At 37.2% G+C, this 18,160-nt stretch overlaps 1 protein-coding gene across 4 annotated transcripts in view; it reads left to right on the top strand.

Annotated features, from left to right (window-relative positions):
• sorbs2a (sorbin and SH3 domain containing 2a) overlaps window positions 1–18,160 on the top strand; it is a 59,319-nt gene that overhangs the window by 16,317 nt on the left and 24,842 nt on the right. For 3 of the 4 annotated variants that reach the window (XM_032562015.1, XM_032562016.1, XM_032562018.1), the window contains exons 3-13: window positions 1,669–1,724; window positions 2,672–2,761; window positions 4,734–4,760; window positions 6,002–6,126; window positions 6,393–7,046; window positions 11,482–11,611; window positions 12,828–13,003; window positions 15,207–15,273; window positions 16,127–16,177; window positions 16,312–16,516; window positions 17,241–17,355. In XM_032562015.1, coding sequence (XP_032417906.1) covers window positions 1,715–1,724; window positions 2,672–2,761; window positions 4,734–4,760; window positions 6,002–6,126; window positions 6,393–7,046; window positions 11,482–11,611; window positions 12,828–13,003; window positions 15,207–15,273; window positions 16,127–16,177; window positions 16,312–16,516; window positions 17,241–17,355 — 1,650 coding nt within the window. In that variant the 5' untranslated portion in view covers window positions 1,669–1,714. Of the gene's footprint in view, window positions 1–1,668; window positions 1,725–2,671; window positions 2,762–4,733; window positions 4,761–6,001; window positions 6,127–6,392; window positions 7,047–8,256; window positions 8,686–11,481; window positions 11,612–12,827; window positions 13,004–15,206; window positions 15,274–16,126; window positions 16,178–16,311; window positions 16,517–17,240; window positions 17,356–18,160 lie in introns of all 4 variants that reach the window. The other variant, XM_032562014.1, reaches the window with a different exon arrangement.

Consider the following 18,160-nt stretch of genomic DNA (forward strand, 5'->3'; position numbering starts at 1 on the left):
TGAGTAGGCAAGCTAAACAGTAACCATTCACACCTGGCATTAAGCTTCAGTTAATATTCACATCACAGAGAAGGATGGTGAGACATGCGAGTAGTTTTAAAGATTGTGGAATCATCCTTCTGATGCTTGACAAAGTTGGATAAATTTTTTTTATTGTGAGATGTTTTTTGTTTTACTTTGCAAGCACAAATACTGTTACCAGTATGTATATAAAAAAGTGTCCTGCATTACTTTTTGTAAAGATAAAAAAGACATAACCTGATCTGCTTTCATTACATCTTAAAATGCATTTAATCAGTTGTACTACTTTTTCATTCTGACATCAATATGGTAAACGTGTCTCTGCTTCAGATTTTTGTGGCGTTATTCTATCTGCAAAACGATAAGCTTAGTTGTATGGGTAAACAAATGCAGTATGAGAGAGGTAAAAGAGTATGAAAGATAGGGACTTTAAACATCCCAGTTTGAGAACTCAGTCACTAAAGTATAATGTTTGACTGTTTTTAGTTACTGTATTATGTATCTATCATATAAATCACTTTGAAATGTGTTATTCAAAAAATCTTGACTTGACCAAAGATGAAAGATTTTAACCCCTAATCCTTCTGATGGCAAATATCCTACACAAATAAAGATTTCTGAATAAATATTTTGGGCTTTTCCACATAAAAAGAAATTTTGTAAATAATATGTTGCATAGTGCAGAGAAAAATTGCTCACCCCAACATTATCTGGTTTAAAAAAAATAATAATTAATTGGGCAATTCAGCAAGTAAAAGAAAAAAGGCAACTAAAAAATAAACCTTATCTTTTGAGGATTACAGACGTCTGTTTAATTGTTTTAGACTAGCTGAGACTAGCTCAATGCTGTTTACGAAAGCTTTTTGTTTTTTGTTGTTGCCGTTTCTCGGTAATGACTCTGCTGCTTGTTTTAGGATTTATTGAATTTATTGAATTCAAACTATGAAACAAAAATGCAAACTAATGTCCATGGCCATCTCTGAAGGTGGCCAGAGGGAAACAGTCATTGGTGCGTTAGGAGAGCATTCACACTTGTATTTAGGGCTGACGTTAATGTTGTGTGTGAATGATGTCTGTCTTGATTGAGATTTAGAAAGTACAGTGAATGGTTTAAATCACTTAAATCATGCAACATTGTTTCCACTTTTTACATACAAATCGGCATTTGCCTGTGAATACTCCACTCTGTAAAAAAGCAGCCCTCATCATTCATATTTTCAGAAATTTGTAACTTTGAAACCCTAACGGGTTGTAGTAAATGTTGTAGAGCTACCACTTATATCCTAAATAAATCCATATATTGAAAGCAGTAGTGTGTAACTCTTATTAAAACAATGTTATGACTGGAGTAATGCACAGTATTACTGGTTGATTGTGTCTTGCCAAAATCCAACTGTAAAATGAAGAGCCCAGAAGGCTGTACCTTTAAGAGCATCTATCAGTGTTTGGGGGTTGACGCATGTTTTCTCTTTCTCGGTAAAGTTTATGACCATAAAATTCTTTGGCTTACCAAATTATTAAATTATAATATGATGGAGTTGATCCTTTGCTGTGACTGTGTGTCTGTATAAAGAGACCAACGTTTTTCATGCTTCAGAATTATTTGTGTTGGGACTTTTTCCCTTAATTGTCTTGTTTGTTTTCCAGGACAGTGTGTCCCCCTGCAGTAGATCAGTAAGAAGTGCTCTTCAGTATGAATACAGGTATGAACACCAAAACAGATATGCAAATAGTTTTAAAGACTGTGGAATCAACCTACTGATGCTTGACAAAGTTGGATCAATATTTTTTCTATTGTGAGATGTTTTTTTGTTTTATTTTACAAGCATAAATATTGTTGTCAATATGAATATAAAAAAGTGTAGCTTTTTTTGTGCATTACTTTTTGTATGGCTTTTGTAAAGGCAGTCTGACACTAGTGAAAAGTTATGTTTTCAATATATAATAACTGTTCAAAGCTCTGTCAGCCACTAATCAGTAATCTATTAACTACACGTCTCAACACAACATATATCTGTGTCTGCCTACCTGGGGCGCCTGACTCTGTTTATTAATGGACCGTTGTTAGTAGTGTAAAGGGTAACAGTAAAATAGCTTTGCACATAATGATTTTGCAGAGAAAAAATTTACAATATCCATCTTTATTTGTAGGAAGTGAGGTTGTTTAACAGGAATGTAATTAGCAAAAGATTAAAAGGTATCCTAGTATGTTTTAACATGTAAAAATAAATATATTTCTGTTTACGTACAGCAACTGTTTGAGAACTGTATTAGTATTGTTAAGATCAAGATTTTTTCTCGGCACTCATTGAATATTGCTGACCTAATTTGGAAGGATCTGGGATCCCTGCATATAAACCAATCGTGTTCTTGAATTTATGTCCTGGCAAGTAAACAAAACCTAATAAACCAAAACAAACCGACGGATGTTAAATCTTGCAAGAAATACTTACAGCAGAACCAAATAGCTGGCGTGCATTGAAATAAAGTAAGCACTTCAAATGCATGTGCTTTGCTCTAACTGCAATTTTTTTTGTGTGTGTGCGCATATTTGTGTTTTGGTGTGTTGTTTTTGCAACCGTGCATGTGCATGTGTGCTTCTGCTTCTGCTTCTGGCTCATTGATCACGGGCCTGGCTGGGAATTCTCAGATAGCGGAGGAATTGCGAGAAAAAGCGTGGCCTTGTCACTCATACTCTCTCCAATGAAGAGGGTCCAGAGCTCACCAAATTTGGCCACAGGTACTAACACTCGCAAACACACAGATGTTTAAATTTTGAGTGAGAAACTATTTTGTTACACTATAAAACTAGCTTATTCAAGGGGTTGGAGTCAGCAAAAATATGTCTAAGATATTGCATGGTAGTTTGCTTAGATGTTTTTTATTGGCATGCTTGGCTTTCTAACTAAACTATAATTCAAACTTTTATAACACATTTTTTAAAGTTGACTAAAATGGTCACATGGATCTACATGTCTTGCTGGTGCCGTGTTCGATTTATTTGTAAAACACATTGTGTAATTTAAACAGAAATGAGCTAAATGTAATTATGTGCTACTAATAGTAGTGGCCTGTGGCAGTTCTAATATTTGAAGCACTTTACAACCTCACCATAGCTTTTCAGACATGGTTGAATCATAGCAAATAATAATACATTTTAAAAATCACAGTTTCTGCACTTCCACCATCAGTTTGTGCCCATTTTTGAATCAGAAACACCATTATTATTAAGGGCCTATTTCTTTTGTTGTTGTTTTTTTCATTTTTTGAATGATTCGGTTGAACCACATCTCATAAGTAATGTCTGATTCTAGTTGGTTATTTTTTAGATTTTTTTTGTCTGTTCCAAGTTATTTCAGTGACCATTGTGTTTTTTCTTTTTCTTTCATTAGCAGAGAGTACCCACTATTTTGTCCATGTGTGAATATGGAAGGTGTTTAAGCTTAGTACTGGGCTGGAGAGTCTGGATTGTTTATTGCAGCCACATGATGAGATCTAATCATAAATGTAATAATAAATACTAAATATAACTGTTAGCTTTTTCTGGCACTGGTAGATATTGCTCCTTATCCATAAAATTAAATAATTGAAAAACATGTATCAAATATGAGTAAGGTCTTTATTATTTTACTGTATGTTTAGTCTAAAACTGTAAATAATAATTGTGTTTCCTGACAAGTCCATTTGTTTTCCATAAACATAGTACATCATCTTAACTTTGACTTCAGAAAATTCTTTCTGAATAATTTTTTTTAAAACTTTGTTTATTGGGGTAGAGTCTAACATTGCTGCACAGCTGTAGGACAATGAGACTATTTACTAAAATCAGGAAATTAATGATATTTCCTTCATAATAAATTAAGTAATATAAGTAATAAAAGTATTGTGGACAGTTTTGCATCCACAATTAACACTTAATTTTTGTTAGTTTAACCTGTTTTTTTTTTTTTGCGGTGTGGTTGAGAACATTAAAGGGCTGGATATGGGCTGCTCTAAAGACCATCCACATTCTACTTTATTTCTTGTATCGTGTTGTGGTCTTCATCCTGATGTGAAAAAAGTCTGTGGAAATGTTAATTCATTGTATCTTTTGTAATTTAAGAATTTAAAAAACAGAAAAAGGAATTAACCAGATTTTTTGTTGGCGGGTGATGGTTGTCTGTAGCAGATGAGGTTTTGCTTAAATGATATTCACATGAACTAATCTTCTCAAGTTATTGCAACGTTGTGATTGAGCCCAAATCACTGAGGTTGGGTTCTGTGGTTTCTTGTTCCACAGAGATTTAAAGCAAACAGCAATTATAAAATAAAGTATTTGGTGTCAATTTTTTGAATTGTATTTATCATATATTGTGTTTTTAACCACCATAAAAAGCCAGAGGCAGATTTTCACATGTGGACAATACAATTATTATTAAGTATGTTATCCAAATTTAAATTTTATATCCAATACTGTCACATAGTCAACTGTATCGCAATAGTAAAATTAGTGTAATATAAAATGAATTGATTTTCTGTTGTATGTTCTGATATTACATCTCTTTGTTCACCACAGTGTGTGTCTATGAAGCACTCAACATTCTTGTAGTTTGTGAACTGATTGCTTATTTACGTGTCATTATATTTCATTCATCCACTGTTTTAGGGACGTAATACAACCCAGCCACTCATAGAGACATTACTTATTACGTTTACTCTTCTCTGTTTCCCAGCTAATGATTCTCACTCAACAGAGTTTGGTAAGTGACTGGACTTTCTGGTGTAAACAATCTCATCAAGGAACATGAGTAGGTCTGCACAATACTGGAAAAAAATATTGTAGTTTTTTTCTTTCCCTCTGCGATATATACAGAAATTTTCAAGAGATAACTTGAATTAGGGCTGGCTGATAGGTTGAAAAACATATAAGCATTTCATAGTCAATATTGATTATTATTGATTTTTGTTTTAAATATCAAAAATACTACCAAACTGATGTGATATTTCTTCTCTTATGCACAATTTCTTCTTACGTTGTTGCATTCATTTTCTCCTTTCACTCTACCCTGTTCTTTTTTTATTTTTAGGCAGTTATGAGGGAGAGTGACAAAACATAAAACTGCTCCAACATACTCAGGGGTACAGTGTGTATTCTGTGATTGTCCACAAATGCTTGAAATTTTATTGTCAAGTGTAGCAATTCCCTACATTTACAGTGACAAATTCCTTCATTCAGACAATTCATGAGTGTTTCCCACAGAACTCCCAACCTGATACATTACGCCAATATAAAGACAACTGTTGTTGAGCAGTATAACTTAATTTGTCTTATCTGTCAAAGCAATGGAAACACAGTTATTCTAGTAGATGTTAGCTTGACATAGCTTAGTTGTGTAATAGGCTAATATGAAATTCCAGTTAAATTCATGTCTGTCCTATCTGTTCTTTTAGAACATTGGTGGTTCTGGCAGCAACAGGTTATGTCAGAGGCTGAAGATCAGCCCACAATTGAGCTGATATTTAAGAATCAAATCATTTATGCATTCACATCAAAGCAAGCTAAAGAAAATGCAAAATAATACATTTTAGAGCTGTAATCATAAAAGCATGATACTTCAAAACCATGGCATTTTTACCTAAGGTTATCATCATATTGTCATAATTTCATACCGACCCATATCTAGCCACCAACCTGGCCATAACGCCTGCTTTCTTCTTTGCTCTTGTTCGCATCTGTGCTTCCATTAGTCTGTGACCTTTAGCATTTTGGGCAAAATCGTTAGTGTCCAGGGTGAACTTCTGCTGCTGTTAGACTCTGTCCAGCTGGCTTCAAACAGACCTTTATGATGTGAATGTTGCACACACTAATATTACGATGATAACATATTCCTAATATATTGTGCAGATCTAAACATGATCAAAGAAACTATTAAATGTCTCTAATATAACTAAACAGATGTAAAGTAAAGCACACCCCAAAGCATGTTATTATAATCCACAGATTCTTGGCGGTCCCGCAGTGTTACTGATGGTTTGAAGAATGGAGATGCCAGCAGTTCATCTCTTGCTGCCAAAGGATTTCGGAGTGTCAGACCCAACCTACAGGACAAAAAGTCTCCCACACAGGTAATCTGCTCATACTCTACGCTGGCTTTAGAAATATTTAACTTACTACAATTTGTAAGAAAACCTTTTGTATTGTCTTTGACTCTTAGTGTTCTTGGGTGGTAAAAATCCATTATAGTTGAAAATGAGTAAATCCTGCAAAATCATTTTTGGATTCGTAAGCACATTCTTGAAACAACGTCATAATGGATTTAGTTGTGCTGATTATTTTTCCTATTCTTGTTGTTTGAACTTACGCCGGCTTCTGCTTCTGATTGGCTAACAAGGATGTCAGTCCCTTGCCACAGCCACCCCCCAGGAGAGAGAGCTTTAACCTCTTGTCCATTGGCACCAATCCACCGGAATTCAACTCAATCATTGATCTGGCTAATGACTTAAGTTCTGGAAGGCTAACATTCACAAAGAACGACAAAGCTGTATTAAAAGAATCCTACACGGTTAGCAGCACATCCTCTTACTCTTACTCGGAGACCAGTGGAAATTCAGTCCAGCAGGTTAATCAGTCCACAGCTGCAAATAATATGAGCAACCTCAGTGCCTCTGCCACTACCAGCACACAGAAACGTAAGGTTTCTTCACTTAAGCTAACACCTGTCACTATCCCTGACCCTCCTGATCACGTTAACCCTCAATTTGAATCCCATTCCAAGATCCTGACCTCAGGCTCCCTCTCACTATCTTCTCCACCTCCACAAATGGTTTCAAACACGCCCCAAACCCCATCACAGACTGCTTCAGTTTATGTCCACTTAAATGCAGAAAATCTAAAAAATCCAGCAGCTTTGGCTTCAAGTCCAAGAGTGGAGGTGAAGGTTCCAGATCAAGATCCAGATCAGACCTCAACACCAGCCCCAACGCAAGTGAAGATGACAATGCCTCCTCCTACTATTCCACCAAGACCTTCGCCTGCACAACTGTTGGTACATACCTGACTATGAAGTGTAATTAGAGCAAGCTCCTCAGTGACTACTTAGTCTTTGCAGTCAAACACGAGTGTTTGGACGTTGGTAGCATCAAGAGTGACTAAATGGCTACACATTTGTTTTCGTTAGATGATTTTACACAAAACGTGGTCAAGGTACCATTTGTCAAATGCCAAATTTAGAGCCTGTGTGATAAAGTAGAGATATCCTGATCAAGTATTATTGTCACTTATCGTGGTCCAAGTCATTTACGATTAGCCTTTTGCCAAAACCAGAGCCCCAAATAACACCATATTTCATCAGTATTATACCCATTGACTCACCAGTGATGTGATGTTCTGAACAACACCATATCCTTTTAGCTTCTACAGTTAACAGCCTTAATGTGCTGCTCCAACATGGGGTTAAGTAAGCTGATCGAGATCTGACAAAACATGACAAGAAACATTCATAGCCTTACCTTTATTTTTCTAAAGACTCAAGAAGTACACCAATTTTTCCTGCTGAGGACATTTTCATATAGAGCTGTTTGTTGAATCACTGGGCTAATCTTAACATATAGCTCTGTTTTAATTTGACTTGTTAATATTTTGCCTTTAAACAAAGTTCAAAATAAATTAGTCCTTTGAACATCATAAAAGCAGACATACCTTCACAGACATTGTAGCAACAGTTAACAGTAGTTTAACTCTGTCAAGGACTCTCAATACCAGTCAGTTGAACATGCCTAGATTGGGATCCTGATCCAGTACTTGAGCTCCGATCACTAGGTAAAAAGTCAACTTTTTTCTTTTGACATTCTTTATAAATAAGTGGAATGTATTTTGATGGGTTTTGTATACAACTTGTCTGCTGTGCTTTAGTTGTCTAGTCTTGATGCTTCCATTTGGCCAACAAAACTGTGATATGTAATCATGTTTACTGTATGTGTGACATAAACCAAATGTTTCTTTTATTAGATATTTATCTCATTGACAGGAAGAATCACTTGCTGTTCATCACTAAACTTATACTAATGATGCATCTTTAATTTACAGCCTTTTTTATGTTTTGAAAGACGTTGCTGCAGCTTGAATTTATCAGCCAACCGTGAATTGTTTTGCCACACCACCCTAAGCCTTTTGACTTCCTGGCTAATAAGTGATGTAACTAAGCGCTCGCCTCCTTTCCTCCTTTTCCCCCCAATTTGTTCTTACTCCAACACCAGGGGCCTCCTTCCCCTGACCCTTCAGCACGGCACTCCCCCTGTCGCTGCCAGAGCTCCGGATCACTCGACTACCCATCCAGCTTAATGCCCAAGGCCTTATCATCACCCACCCCGTATGTTCCTAGCAGAGCTGTTATGAAAACTGGAGCAATCAGTGAGCAGAGCGTTGCCGCTTTCAGCAACATGAGCATTGGTAGCTGTGTGTCACCGGCGACTTCCCCCGTGACAGTGTCGGCGCTCAGCCACTACTCGTCATCCACGACGGGTCTGCTTGATGAGCTTCAGATCTGTAGCCTGGATTCACCTGGCGCCTCACCCACGCCTTCGCCCACGCTCAGCCATGTCTCTACCTACATATCCACTGCTGGGCCTGATGATGTGCTAACAACCTCTGTGGGCTCTACTGCTGCAGCAGCTACTGTCACTAATGTAATTATCTGAACAAGCCACCTCTGTAACATTTCATTACATTAAAAAAGTGTCCCTTCTCTCCCACCTAATCATTTTAATGACTAAACTGAAAAATGTGTGTGATTGCTACATTTGTTTTTTCATTTTTATTTTACTTCCACTAACCATTAACTGCTCCTCACTTATTAGATGTCAACATTCAATTCAGTGTTGTTTCTTTATGCTTATGTGGATGTATTCATGTCAGCTTTAGGTGAATGTCAGCTTCAGCATCCTTTCCCTTTTTCTTTTGTCGTATTTCAGAATAAAATTAGCTCTATTTTTCCTATTACATTTTATTTGCCCAAAGCGTATGCACACCAAACTTGCATGCACATTTGGTGTGCAAGCGCACGACCACAGCAAGCTTGATGACAAAAAAAAATCAAAATGGGGTTAAAATTTAAATATGTTTTTACAGGGGAAAATATGACATGGACATCAATGTTGTTAATCTGAATATTCAAAGCTGAAATTGTAAAACGTGTGTATGAAGTACAAAATATCCCTTGACAAGCAGCTTCAAAAGAAGTTAGATGATGGATCAAATGGCCGTCCCCCACTGACAGAGGCAAAAGGCATAACATACTGTATGTTTCAGGTGTTAATTTCTAACTTGTGTTTTAGATCCTGCGACTTGTAAAACATCAAGGAGACCATAATAGCATACAACGGATGTATTGCCTTCCTGGGTGGCTGAGTCACTTTCCTAAACTTAGCAGAGATTTCTGTCCTCTCATGCCATCTGTCCTGATTACTGAAATAATATTCTTTATTTGTCATTTATTGCATGGTTCTATTGATCATCCAATGGCAAACTAGTTAAAATGGTTTCACTCTGCAAGAGTGAGGATGAAAAACATTATCAGTAAGGAACACAAGGAGTTTCCTGATGATCTTTCACGAACCTTGAATTATGTACGGTCTGCCACGATACTGACATGAACTATTATCTTCCTCATAATGACCTAGGAGATGATCCACAGTGGTATTTAACAACTGCTTTTCTCCAGAGTTTGTCCCAGCTTGTAAACACAGCAGATGACTATGATGTGATGATTATCTCTGTGGTGACGTCAGCTGGCAAGTTGCCCAACATGATGATAATTCACTAAGCAAAACAGTTGCCCTAAGTTAGAAATTACTGTTTGTCTGGGGAAATATAACGTTTTGAGTCTAGCAAGAGACTAAGCCAAACAAAAGAGCATTGTATTGCATTGTGTTAACATAAAAACTCCACTACAGGATCACATTACAGCTGTTGGAACTGAAGATGAAGCATTTTTCACACTATTATTCAAATTGCAGAAGTCATTTTCTGTCCTGATAGTTTGATTCCTAAAAGATTGTTTAATAAAGCTCAACCAGAATGTTAATTTAAGAGCCTCTTGTTATTAATGTGCTACACTGACCTTTCCAATCAAGCAGATTGAAGCACTTTATTTTAAGCTGTTACCAGCAGATTGTTTTCAATAATTCTTTTTTTTCAATGTCACATGCATGGAGTTAGTCACAAATTCAACTCACTTTCCTCACATTAAAACATTCTAGCCAATATTCTTACATTTATTGGCTTCAGTGTCCTGGTCATAAATTTGCAATATTTTGCTAGGTTTTTTCTTCCTTTAATCCCTTCCAAAATCTACATATTGAGGAAACAAGATAAGAAAAAAAATACAAGCAAACTGATTGGACACAAAATTTGTAGTATTTAAAGAACCCAATTAGCTCAATTTTGTATCGATCAGAGCAGGAATGGTTTCTGATTCTGACAAGGGCGGCATCTTGTGGGGGGGCGTCTCACCTCACACAATGAGCGGACCGCCTCTGGATCTCAGGCTATAACATCAAGTAAAGCTAAGGCAGCAGTGTAGCAGTGTACTATTGCCATTGCATGATTCTTTCAGTGTGACATAAAGCTACATCCATAAACAGATAAATTTAATTCAGTTGACTTTAATTAGAGGTGCCAATAAATGTGCAGAGCTCTGTACGTAACATAAAACAGTCCGTTCATTTTACAGTCCTACAACAAAAGGCAGTTATTGAAACTCAGCAGCCATTTTGAATTTAGCTTCATTACTTCATCTGACATTTCCCGAGCTATTATGTTTGCATCTATTGTGTGAGGTCAGAGTTGCAATGTGCCATCACTTGTAATTCTGAGTCTCCTACTTGCAGCATCCATCAGGTTAATGAAGTGAGAAATATCCACAGTGCTAACACATTTAGATTGCCTTCCACAAAGATCCAGATGAACAGAAGACATAGAACTGAACAAGACTCAGTTGGTTTGAAACCCCAGCACTGTTACTTAAACTGCTCTATCTTTGCCAGATTAAATATTTTATTTCAATGTCTCTTTGAATGGGGGAGCACTTTTATTTATTTTAACCAAAGCCTCCCATTCTCCTCAGGCCATGTCTGCTGTCCTGCTTTCATTAACTCATTTATAATAGAGAAGTTTGTGAATGAGTTGTCTTTGTTTACGGTTGGTGTTTTTATATTTCCTGTCATAAAATTCCAATAAATCAGACTTCCCTATCTAACAATAGCGAGTTACTGAATTAGTTAATTGTGTAAATAACTTTAGATCTAATTTCTTCTCTTGTTACTTGTCCAACTGTACTTGTGCAACGTGTTGTTTTCCTTTAGAGGTTATCTTTGTGTGTTTTGTTCTTATTCTATGAGTTTAAACGTTTAATCAAATGTTTTACATTGCTGAGAATGTTTTTAATATGTTGCTTCTTTTTCTGGCTTATGGGTCACTCGTAGGGTCAAGTTCTTTCTCATGCAATGAATGGAAGTACCAGCTATCCACAGAGGCCCATGTCTCCACCGTCATATCCTCCCCCTCCTCCTCCATCACTCCACACAGGCCTCCAGAGACACAGCAGGAGCTCAGGTGAGTCACTGTTCTTTGGTCAGCTTCTTTTTATGTTTAGTCAGTTCACTTAAAGGTAAATTGATTCACCTAAATTCCTTCTGTCAGGCCTAAATCAGTGACTGCAGCTTAACACTTCCATCAGTGGAGTTGCAATTAGGCCTAAACAATGATCTGGATCTGATCTAGATAAATAATTAATCACTTGAATTTATTATTGATTGGGACTTCAGGAAGCCCATAAGCTTTATGTTGACCTGGTACCATCTTTGGGCTGTGTTTGGGTTCTTGGCCCCAGTTCTTTATTTATTCTTCTGTATACCGAGTGGTTGGAAGTAAAATTGATGAATGGGGAGATCGTCTGCCGTTGTTCTATCCACCAGTATCACCGTTAGCAAAGCAGTCCCACTGCCTGATGTTGCTGCTACTATACTTAAAACATAAGATTGACTTGAGATCCTCACATTTACTCCTCAAAACGTACCTGTTATTATTGAGGCCAAATAGCTCAGTGTAAGTTGACCATTAAATCTTTCTCTTGAAAGCATTTGGATCTAAAATGTTTTTAGATGTTGTTTTGGAGAAGTCTCCCCTTTTTTTGGTCCGTCAGTCTAATGAGTCCTTTTTAAGCCAGCAGAGAAAAACTGGCAGCTACAGTCTACCACTCAGGAAAAGGAACCAGGTTTTGATTCTGTCAATTGAAGACATTGTATAACCTTTTGCCAAATTTATTGAAAGTAAGCCTCTGTTTGAACCTGGGTTGATTAGAGGATATCCACATTATGTCCCTGATGAGTGCATGGAAAGTAAATATATTTGGTAGTAGAAGACTAAAACTACGGGTGCACCAATTTATCGGCCAGTCGATTTATTGGCGCTGATTTCCTCAATTTTGGGAGATCGGTGGTCGGCCAATACTTGTATATGAAGCCAATTTTATCCACCGATCTTTCCCGTGAGAGAGGTTTGACTGATTGACTGGCCCACCAGGTCATGTTTGCACAGCTGCAGTTAACAATAGTCACCCCACTGTTACCCATCCAGTGACTTTCTTGCTATCCTTAGTGACATTTCAGACAAAAAAGATGGTATTGGCAGGTCAGGCTTTTTGAAGATCGGTAATCGGAGATCGGCCAAAAAACTGCTATCTGTGCACCCCTAACCAAAACACAAGAATTTTCTTCACTTTAACAAAGACTAATTTACGTGTCTGTCTCCTTTCCATTTTTGTAACCAGAGGGCAGTGAGTCGGTCACCAGGGAGTCTGTGGTTTCAGGTCACACCAGCATCAGCAGCACAGTGCCCCTCGCTCGCTTCTCAGAAGAAGAAAAGAAGGTGTCCATCGTTAAAGCCCCGCATTACGAAGGCATTGGACCTGTGGATGAGTCTGGCATCCCTATTGCCATTCGCACGGTGAGGTCACATGACCAAAAAGCCTAAATACTATTTTACTCATGTCCAGGGACATAACCTTAGTTTCTTCTGACCCATTTTGGGCTGTCTTCATGTGATCAGCTGAAATAGAGAGGATTACTCTCAGCTGTCTGGAACTGCTGACCCCTTATTAAAAGCCCCATCTGAGTCCAACTATCTTTGTTGAAGTATCTCTTACTCTTTCTCTGTGTGCTAGTTATGAAGATGAACTTACTCTGTTGCTCTTTACTTGTGAAAGAGTGTCCTCTCCATGCTTTCATGTTTTAACACTTAACGTCAGTTGTCAGCTTCTTGAGAAGAAGCATTGACCACTGACATGCTGCACCACAGAGGTACAGAATGGAGAGTTGGAACAGAGATGAGGAAAAGAAGTTGGACAGAAAAAAACAACCAGATGCTCCTTGTGAGCAAGCAGACATTTTTGTGGCCACTCTGTTCGGTAACCGTGGAGAATGAAGCTGTAATTGGTCTGTTTCTTATCCTTGCCAATGCTACATGCGCCGCCTCCAGAATCCAGAACCAGGGCTCAGTACTACTGAATAACGAAAGGATTAAGCCCCTTTGCCATTTGATAGCTCTTATTTGAAGAGGCTGTTGGATCTATAGTGTTTACACAAAGACAAGCATTTCTCCTGCCGAGTCCCGGCACAGCACCGGGAGCCCATTCTTTGCTTTTGTATCAACACCTTCTGAGGTTTTACTCTGTTGTGTAAAACTAAACCTGCTCACTTAGATTTATTGCATTTCAAGAAAACTATTGGCCATCCTGCAAGTGTCAAGAGGCATTGTTTATAGCTCATCTGTATTTATTTGTACAGTTTATCAGCTTCTATCAAATTGTCTTTCACTTATAATTTATTAACTGACTTGAATATTTGAGAAATAAAAAAACTGTTTATCTTTTTTTAGTTAAATGTTTCAGATTTTCAACTGCTGATTTTATTTATCAGCAGTTGTTTTTTTAGTTTTAAGTTTTGCTATAGACGTTGTTCTTGTTCTTGTCTTAAAGTAGTTTTTGTGGCCAGACCCGTCATTTAAAGTTTGAAACTATTCCTTGTGTTCTCGACTTGTGGCTAATGCCAGTGTTGTGGTTCACTGGAGTCCCTTACCAGATTGATTGACGTCTGTTTGTTTATTGTCTGTTGTATATTTTTTTTAGATCAGAGAATATTTTGTTGCTTTTGTGATCTTTTGCCCACTTCATGTGTCAAACTTTGTCTATTTAAGTAATTTCTTCACTGCTAATTCATGATTTAATAAGGGGCAGTTAAATTTCTATATTGTTCCAGATTGGTTTGGATACATTTCAACCTTTTATAAATTAATGACTCTTTGAAAACCACGTTTTGTAACTACTCTGTTTTTTTTTGGTCAGATAATAAAAAATTGTTTAATATTGCTTAAAAGTTTGAACAAAAGCAAAAAGTTCTGATTCTCATGTCATAGTATTTTTCAGCATTTCTAAAATAATGGTTACATTCTGGTTCCTGAGGGGTTCCCATTCTACCTTCCACAGTATCAATTTATAGAAAGACAAAGATAAGGGTTTATATACAGTACAGACCAAAAGTTTGGACACAACTGTGTGTCCAAACTTTTGGTCTGTACTCAGTTCAGACCAAAAGTTTGGACACACCTTCTCATTGAATTCAATGAGAAAGTGTGTCCAAACTTTTGGTCTGTACTGTACTTAAATACCAAATATCATTGACATCCATGTCAACAGTCAGATTTGTATATACTGTATAATACAAGAGAAGGAGAAATGTTAATTATCCTGATGTTTTTTAATCCATGATATGAAACAACATGGTCATACTGCAAGGATAAAGTAAAAAAAAAACAATTGGAAAGGAAACATTTTTTAAATTGTGGAAAATGCCATTTTTAGTCCTCAAATGCTTTATTTTTAAAGTCATTAGATATTCCACCAAGCAAGTGCAGCATTTTCATAAGGCTCACATTGGCATAATTTAGCTTTTCTGAATAATTTATCACGTTAAGTTTTTTCCTGGGATTCAACTGCCTGAAAATAATCACCCTGCAGACTGACCTCATAATAAGCGTTTCAACTCTGTCAGGAATAACTTTGTGTGTTGCTTACTTAAAGTTTACATTTGATTTTTTTTTTTTCATTTAATAGCAAACTGTTTAAAATGTTTCTTGATGTTTTTCTCCACAGACAGTTGACAGGCCAAAAGATTGGTACAAAACTATGTTCAAACAGATTCACAAAGTTCACAAAGCAGGTATGTCCAAACCAGAGCAGCATGAAAGATGTCCCCATTATGTGCCTTGATCAGATGATTTGCCTGCTTGAACAGGAGTTGGTCATGTATGCATTCAGTTTGTAAGTGTGTGTGTGTGTGGGCGTGTGCATCTTTGCCTGTCAGTTCCTGTTAAAACCAAAGACCTAAACAATCTCAGAGCCAGAACTCATTAGATTTGAGCAGGAAACTCTTGAACGGAGATGGGATAGTGAGAGCCCTCTAATAGACTAGGAGCTGTCCTGGGAAATCTGCTCTAATTTTCTGGGTCTGACAGAAAGACATAGTCAGCACAAGGCTTAATTGTTCTGAACTGCTCAGGCTTCTTTTATCACAGCACATAGAAAACACACACTTTCCCACTGTCTTCCAGTGAAGCTATGCCATTCACTTCTAAGTATCCTCTACAGTTTCATAATACATTTCTTCTACCACTTCACAGTTCCTGCCACCCCTGCAAAAGATGCATCTTAGAAGACCGGAAAATAATGAATTGACTCTTCTGTTGCAGTAGCATCATCTCACAGAAAATTATAGAAAAACCCAGTCATTCATTTCAATACATTTATGCAAATCCCAAGTTAGAAAATATATTTTACTAGAACTCATGTGTAAATCAGTAAAATATTGATCCATTCATCCTCCCCATGAACAGACATGGTGTACATCATGTTTAAATTGATACAGTAGTTGTCACTCTTGTTCTGCAAAACACAAACACTAGACATCACTGTGTTACTGTCATTGTGAAGCCTGCTAGTTACTCTTAGAGTTTATGTTTAACAATATGTGTTTGCATGTATCTCAATCCGTCTTTTTACCTTTTCTGCTCCAGATGATGACTACTCTGGCACATACAATGCAACATATGCTTTCATAAACAATGGTGAGACTTGTTCTCCAAGGAACAAAAAACTGTTTCATATTCTTATCGTTTCTTCCCGACCTGCATGTCTCCTCCTTTCTGCCTTACTGCCCTCCTTACCTCTCCCTCCACTGTCTCCTCCATTCTGTCCTCAGCCGATGACTACAGCACCACCATGGCCCACCCACCTCCTCGGACACACACATATAGACCTCTGTCCAAAAGTCCCTCAGACAACGGTGGGCAGCGGGTTCCTCGGGAGCCCTCACCTTCCCCAGTACCCCCACCACCTCCACCAATGCCCTCCCTCCTGCAGCTTAGGGCCAGAGACAGCGACCGGGACAAAGATTCAACAGACATGTAAGAGAGATGTCCTCTTACTAAACACCTGGGTGTTACTGAGAAACTGGGTTGGATTTATTGCAGCAGTGTGAAATTGTCTGACTCACAGTCTTAAGTTTATTGTTGTAAAATATCCTTTCCATAACTGCATGCTAGACATTGACATGCAGTGCATTAACTCCTGCCATGGCATTGCAAATCCACTACAATGTGTATGGTTGGTATCTGAGTCCTGGTCCTATGTAGACGAACTTGCTAGAAGCAGTGGTAACTTTTTCATAATGTGTGATCAGTGCACACCTGCATTATTTGCTCTGCAGTAAATTTGATGGACTAGCCTAGTTTCATCTCATTTCAATCTAATCATGGCAAATATTTCTAAATTAGCTCCACCAAATCAGTGATATTTAGTGCAAAAAAATCACAAAAACGATCATGAAAACCTGGAGTGACTGAACAGTGTAAAAAGGTATTCAGGATCATTTCATCTTAAGAAATACTTATCGAATGAAGACACAGCTTTTATTAATATTTTAACAGTTTATTAATGGGTTTTATCAATAAATTCTGGAACAAGAGGCACTTTAAGAACATTCATTATCTTGATGTGGCCCAAAACAAGAATGTCTTTTATACTTCTGATCTATGGCATCAACCCCAAGCCCATCTTCTTTCCACCTTTGTCTTTACTGAAGTCTTAGGCTGTTTCCTGAGAGACACATTCCTCTTTTCTTTACACCAGGAATGAATGGGGTCCTCCAGACAGGAAAGTGGACACACGAAAGTACCGCGCAGAGCCCAAGAGTATATTTGAGTATGAGCCTGGCAAGTCATCAATTCTGGAGCATGAAAGACCAGTGAGTCATTTTTCTAATGTCTCAAATTTTTCTCTAAAATATCTTATGCCAGCATCACAGAAATATGACGTGTAATGTGATCTTGGTATATAGAAGATTGAGTTGATCACAGGAAGCAACTTTAGCTGCAAATCGCCATTTAACTTGTGCTACAAATGCAGTACAACCAACATTCCAACAAACTCATCAACAACAATTGTTTATTTCTTTCTCAATGGTTTAATAGACATGATTATGTCATTTTTCCCCTCCACACATGTTAACACTCCTGGTAAAAACATTCAATAATTTGACACCAAAAAATCCACCATTTAATTGAAACACATTTATGCCTTATGTGACAAAACTCACTTTCAGCAATAAGAGAATTTTTTAAATAAATCATTCCAAATTATTGAAAAATTCTGCAGTTAATTCTACTGTATATTTTGTCGACAGCACAGCTCTTTTGCTTCTGTGACATGTGAGGTTGTAGCTCACAGAGGAAGATATTTGATCATTCCTATTTGCACAAACTCTCTTCTGTTCTCTGTTGTTCACCTTAGCCCACATTGTTTCTTTTGGGTTCAGGTTTGGAGACCGAGATGAAGGTTGATTTTGTTTGGTGAATCATTTCTGTCTTGACGTGGCCATATATTTTGGATTATTATCTTCTCAAAATGATGCATTTTAAGTTGTTTGGTACAAACCTTTAGATTATCAGCACTTTTGACTGCAACAAAATGTTAATATTACTTCTAGTCAGAAGAAATGTGTTGGTAAAATTAAAACATTACTGTAAACATAATTTACCAAAGGTAATAGT

The sequence above is a fragment of the Xiphophorus hellerii genome, chromosome 5, assembly GCF_003331165.1.
Source record: "Xiphophorus hellerii strain 12219 chromosome 5, Xiphophorus_hellerii-4.1, whole genome shotgun sequence".
Lineage (NCBI taxonomy): Eukaryota > Metazoa > Chordata > Actinopteri > Cyprinodontiformes > Poeciliidae > Xiphophorus > Xiphophorus hellerii.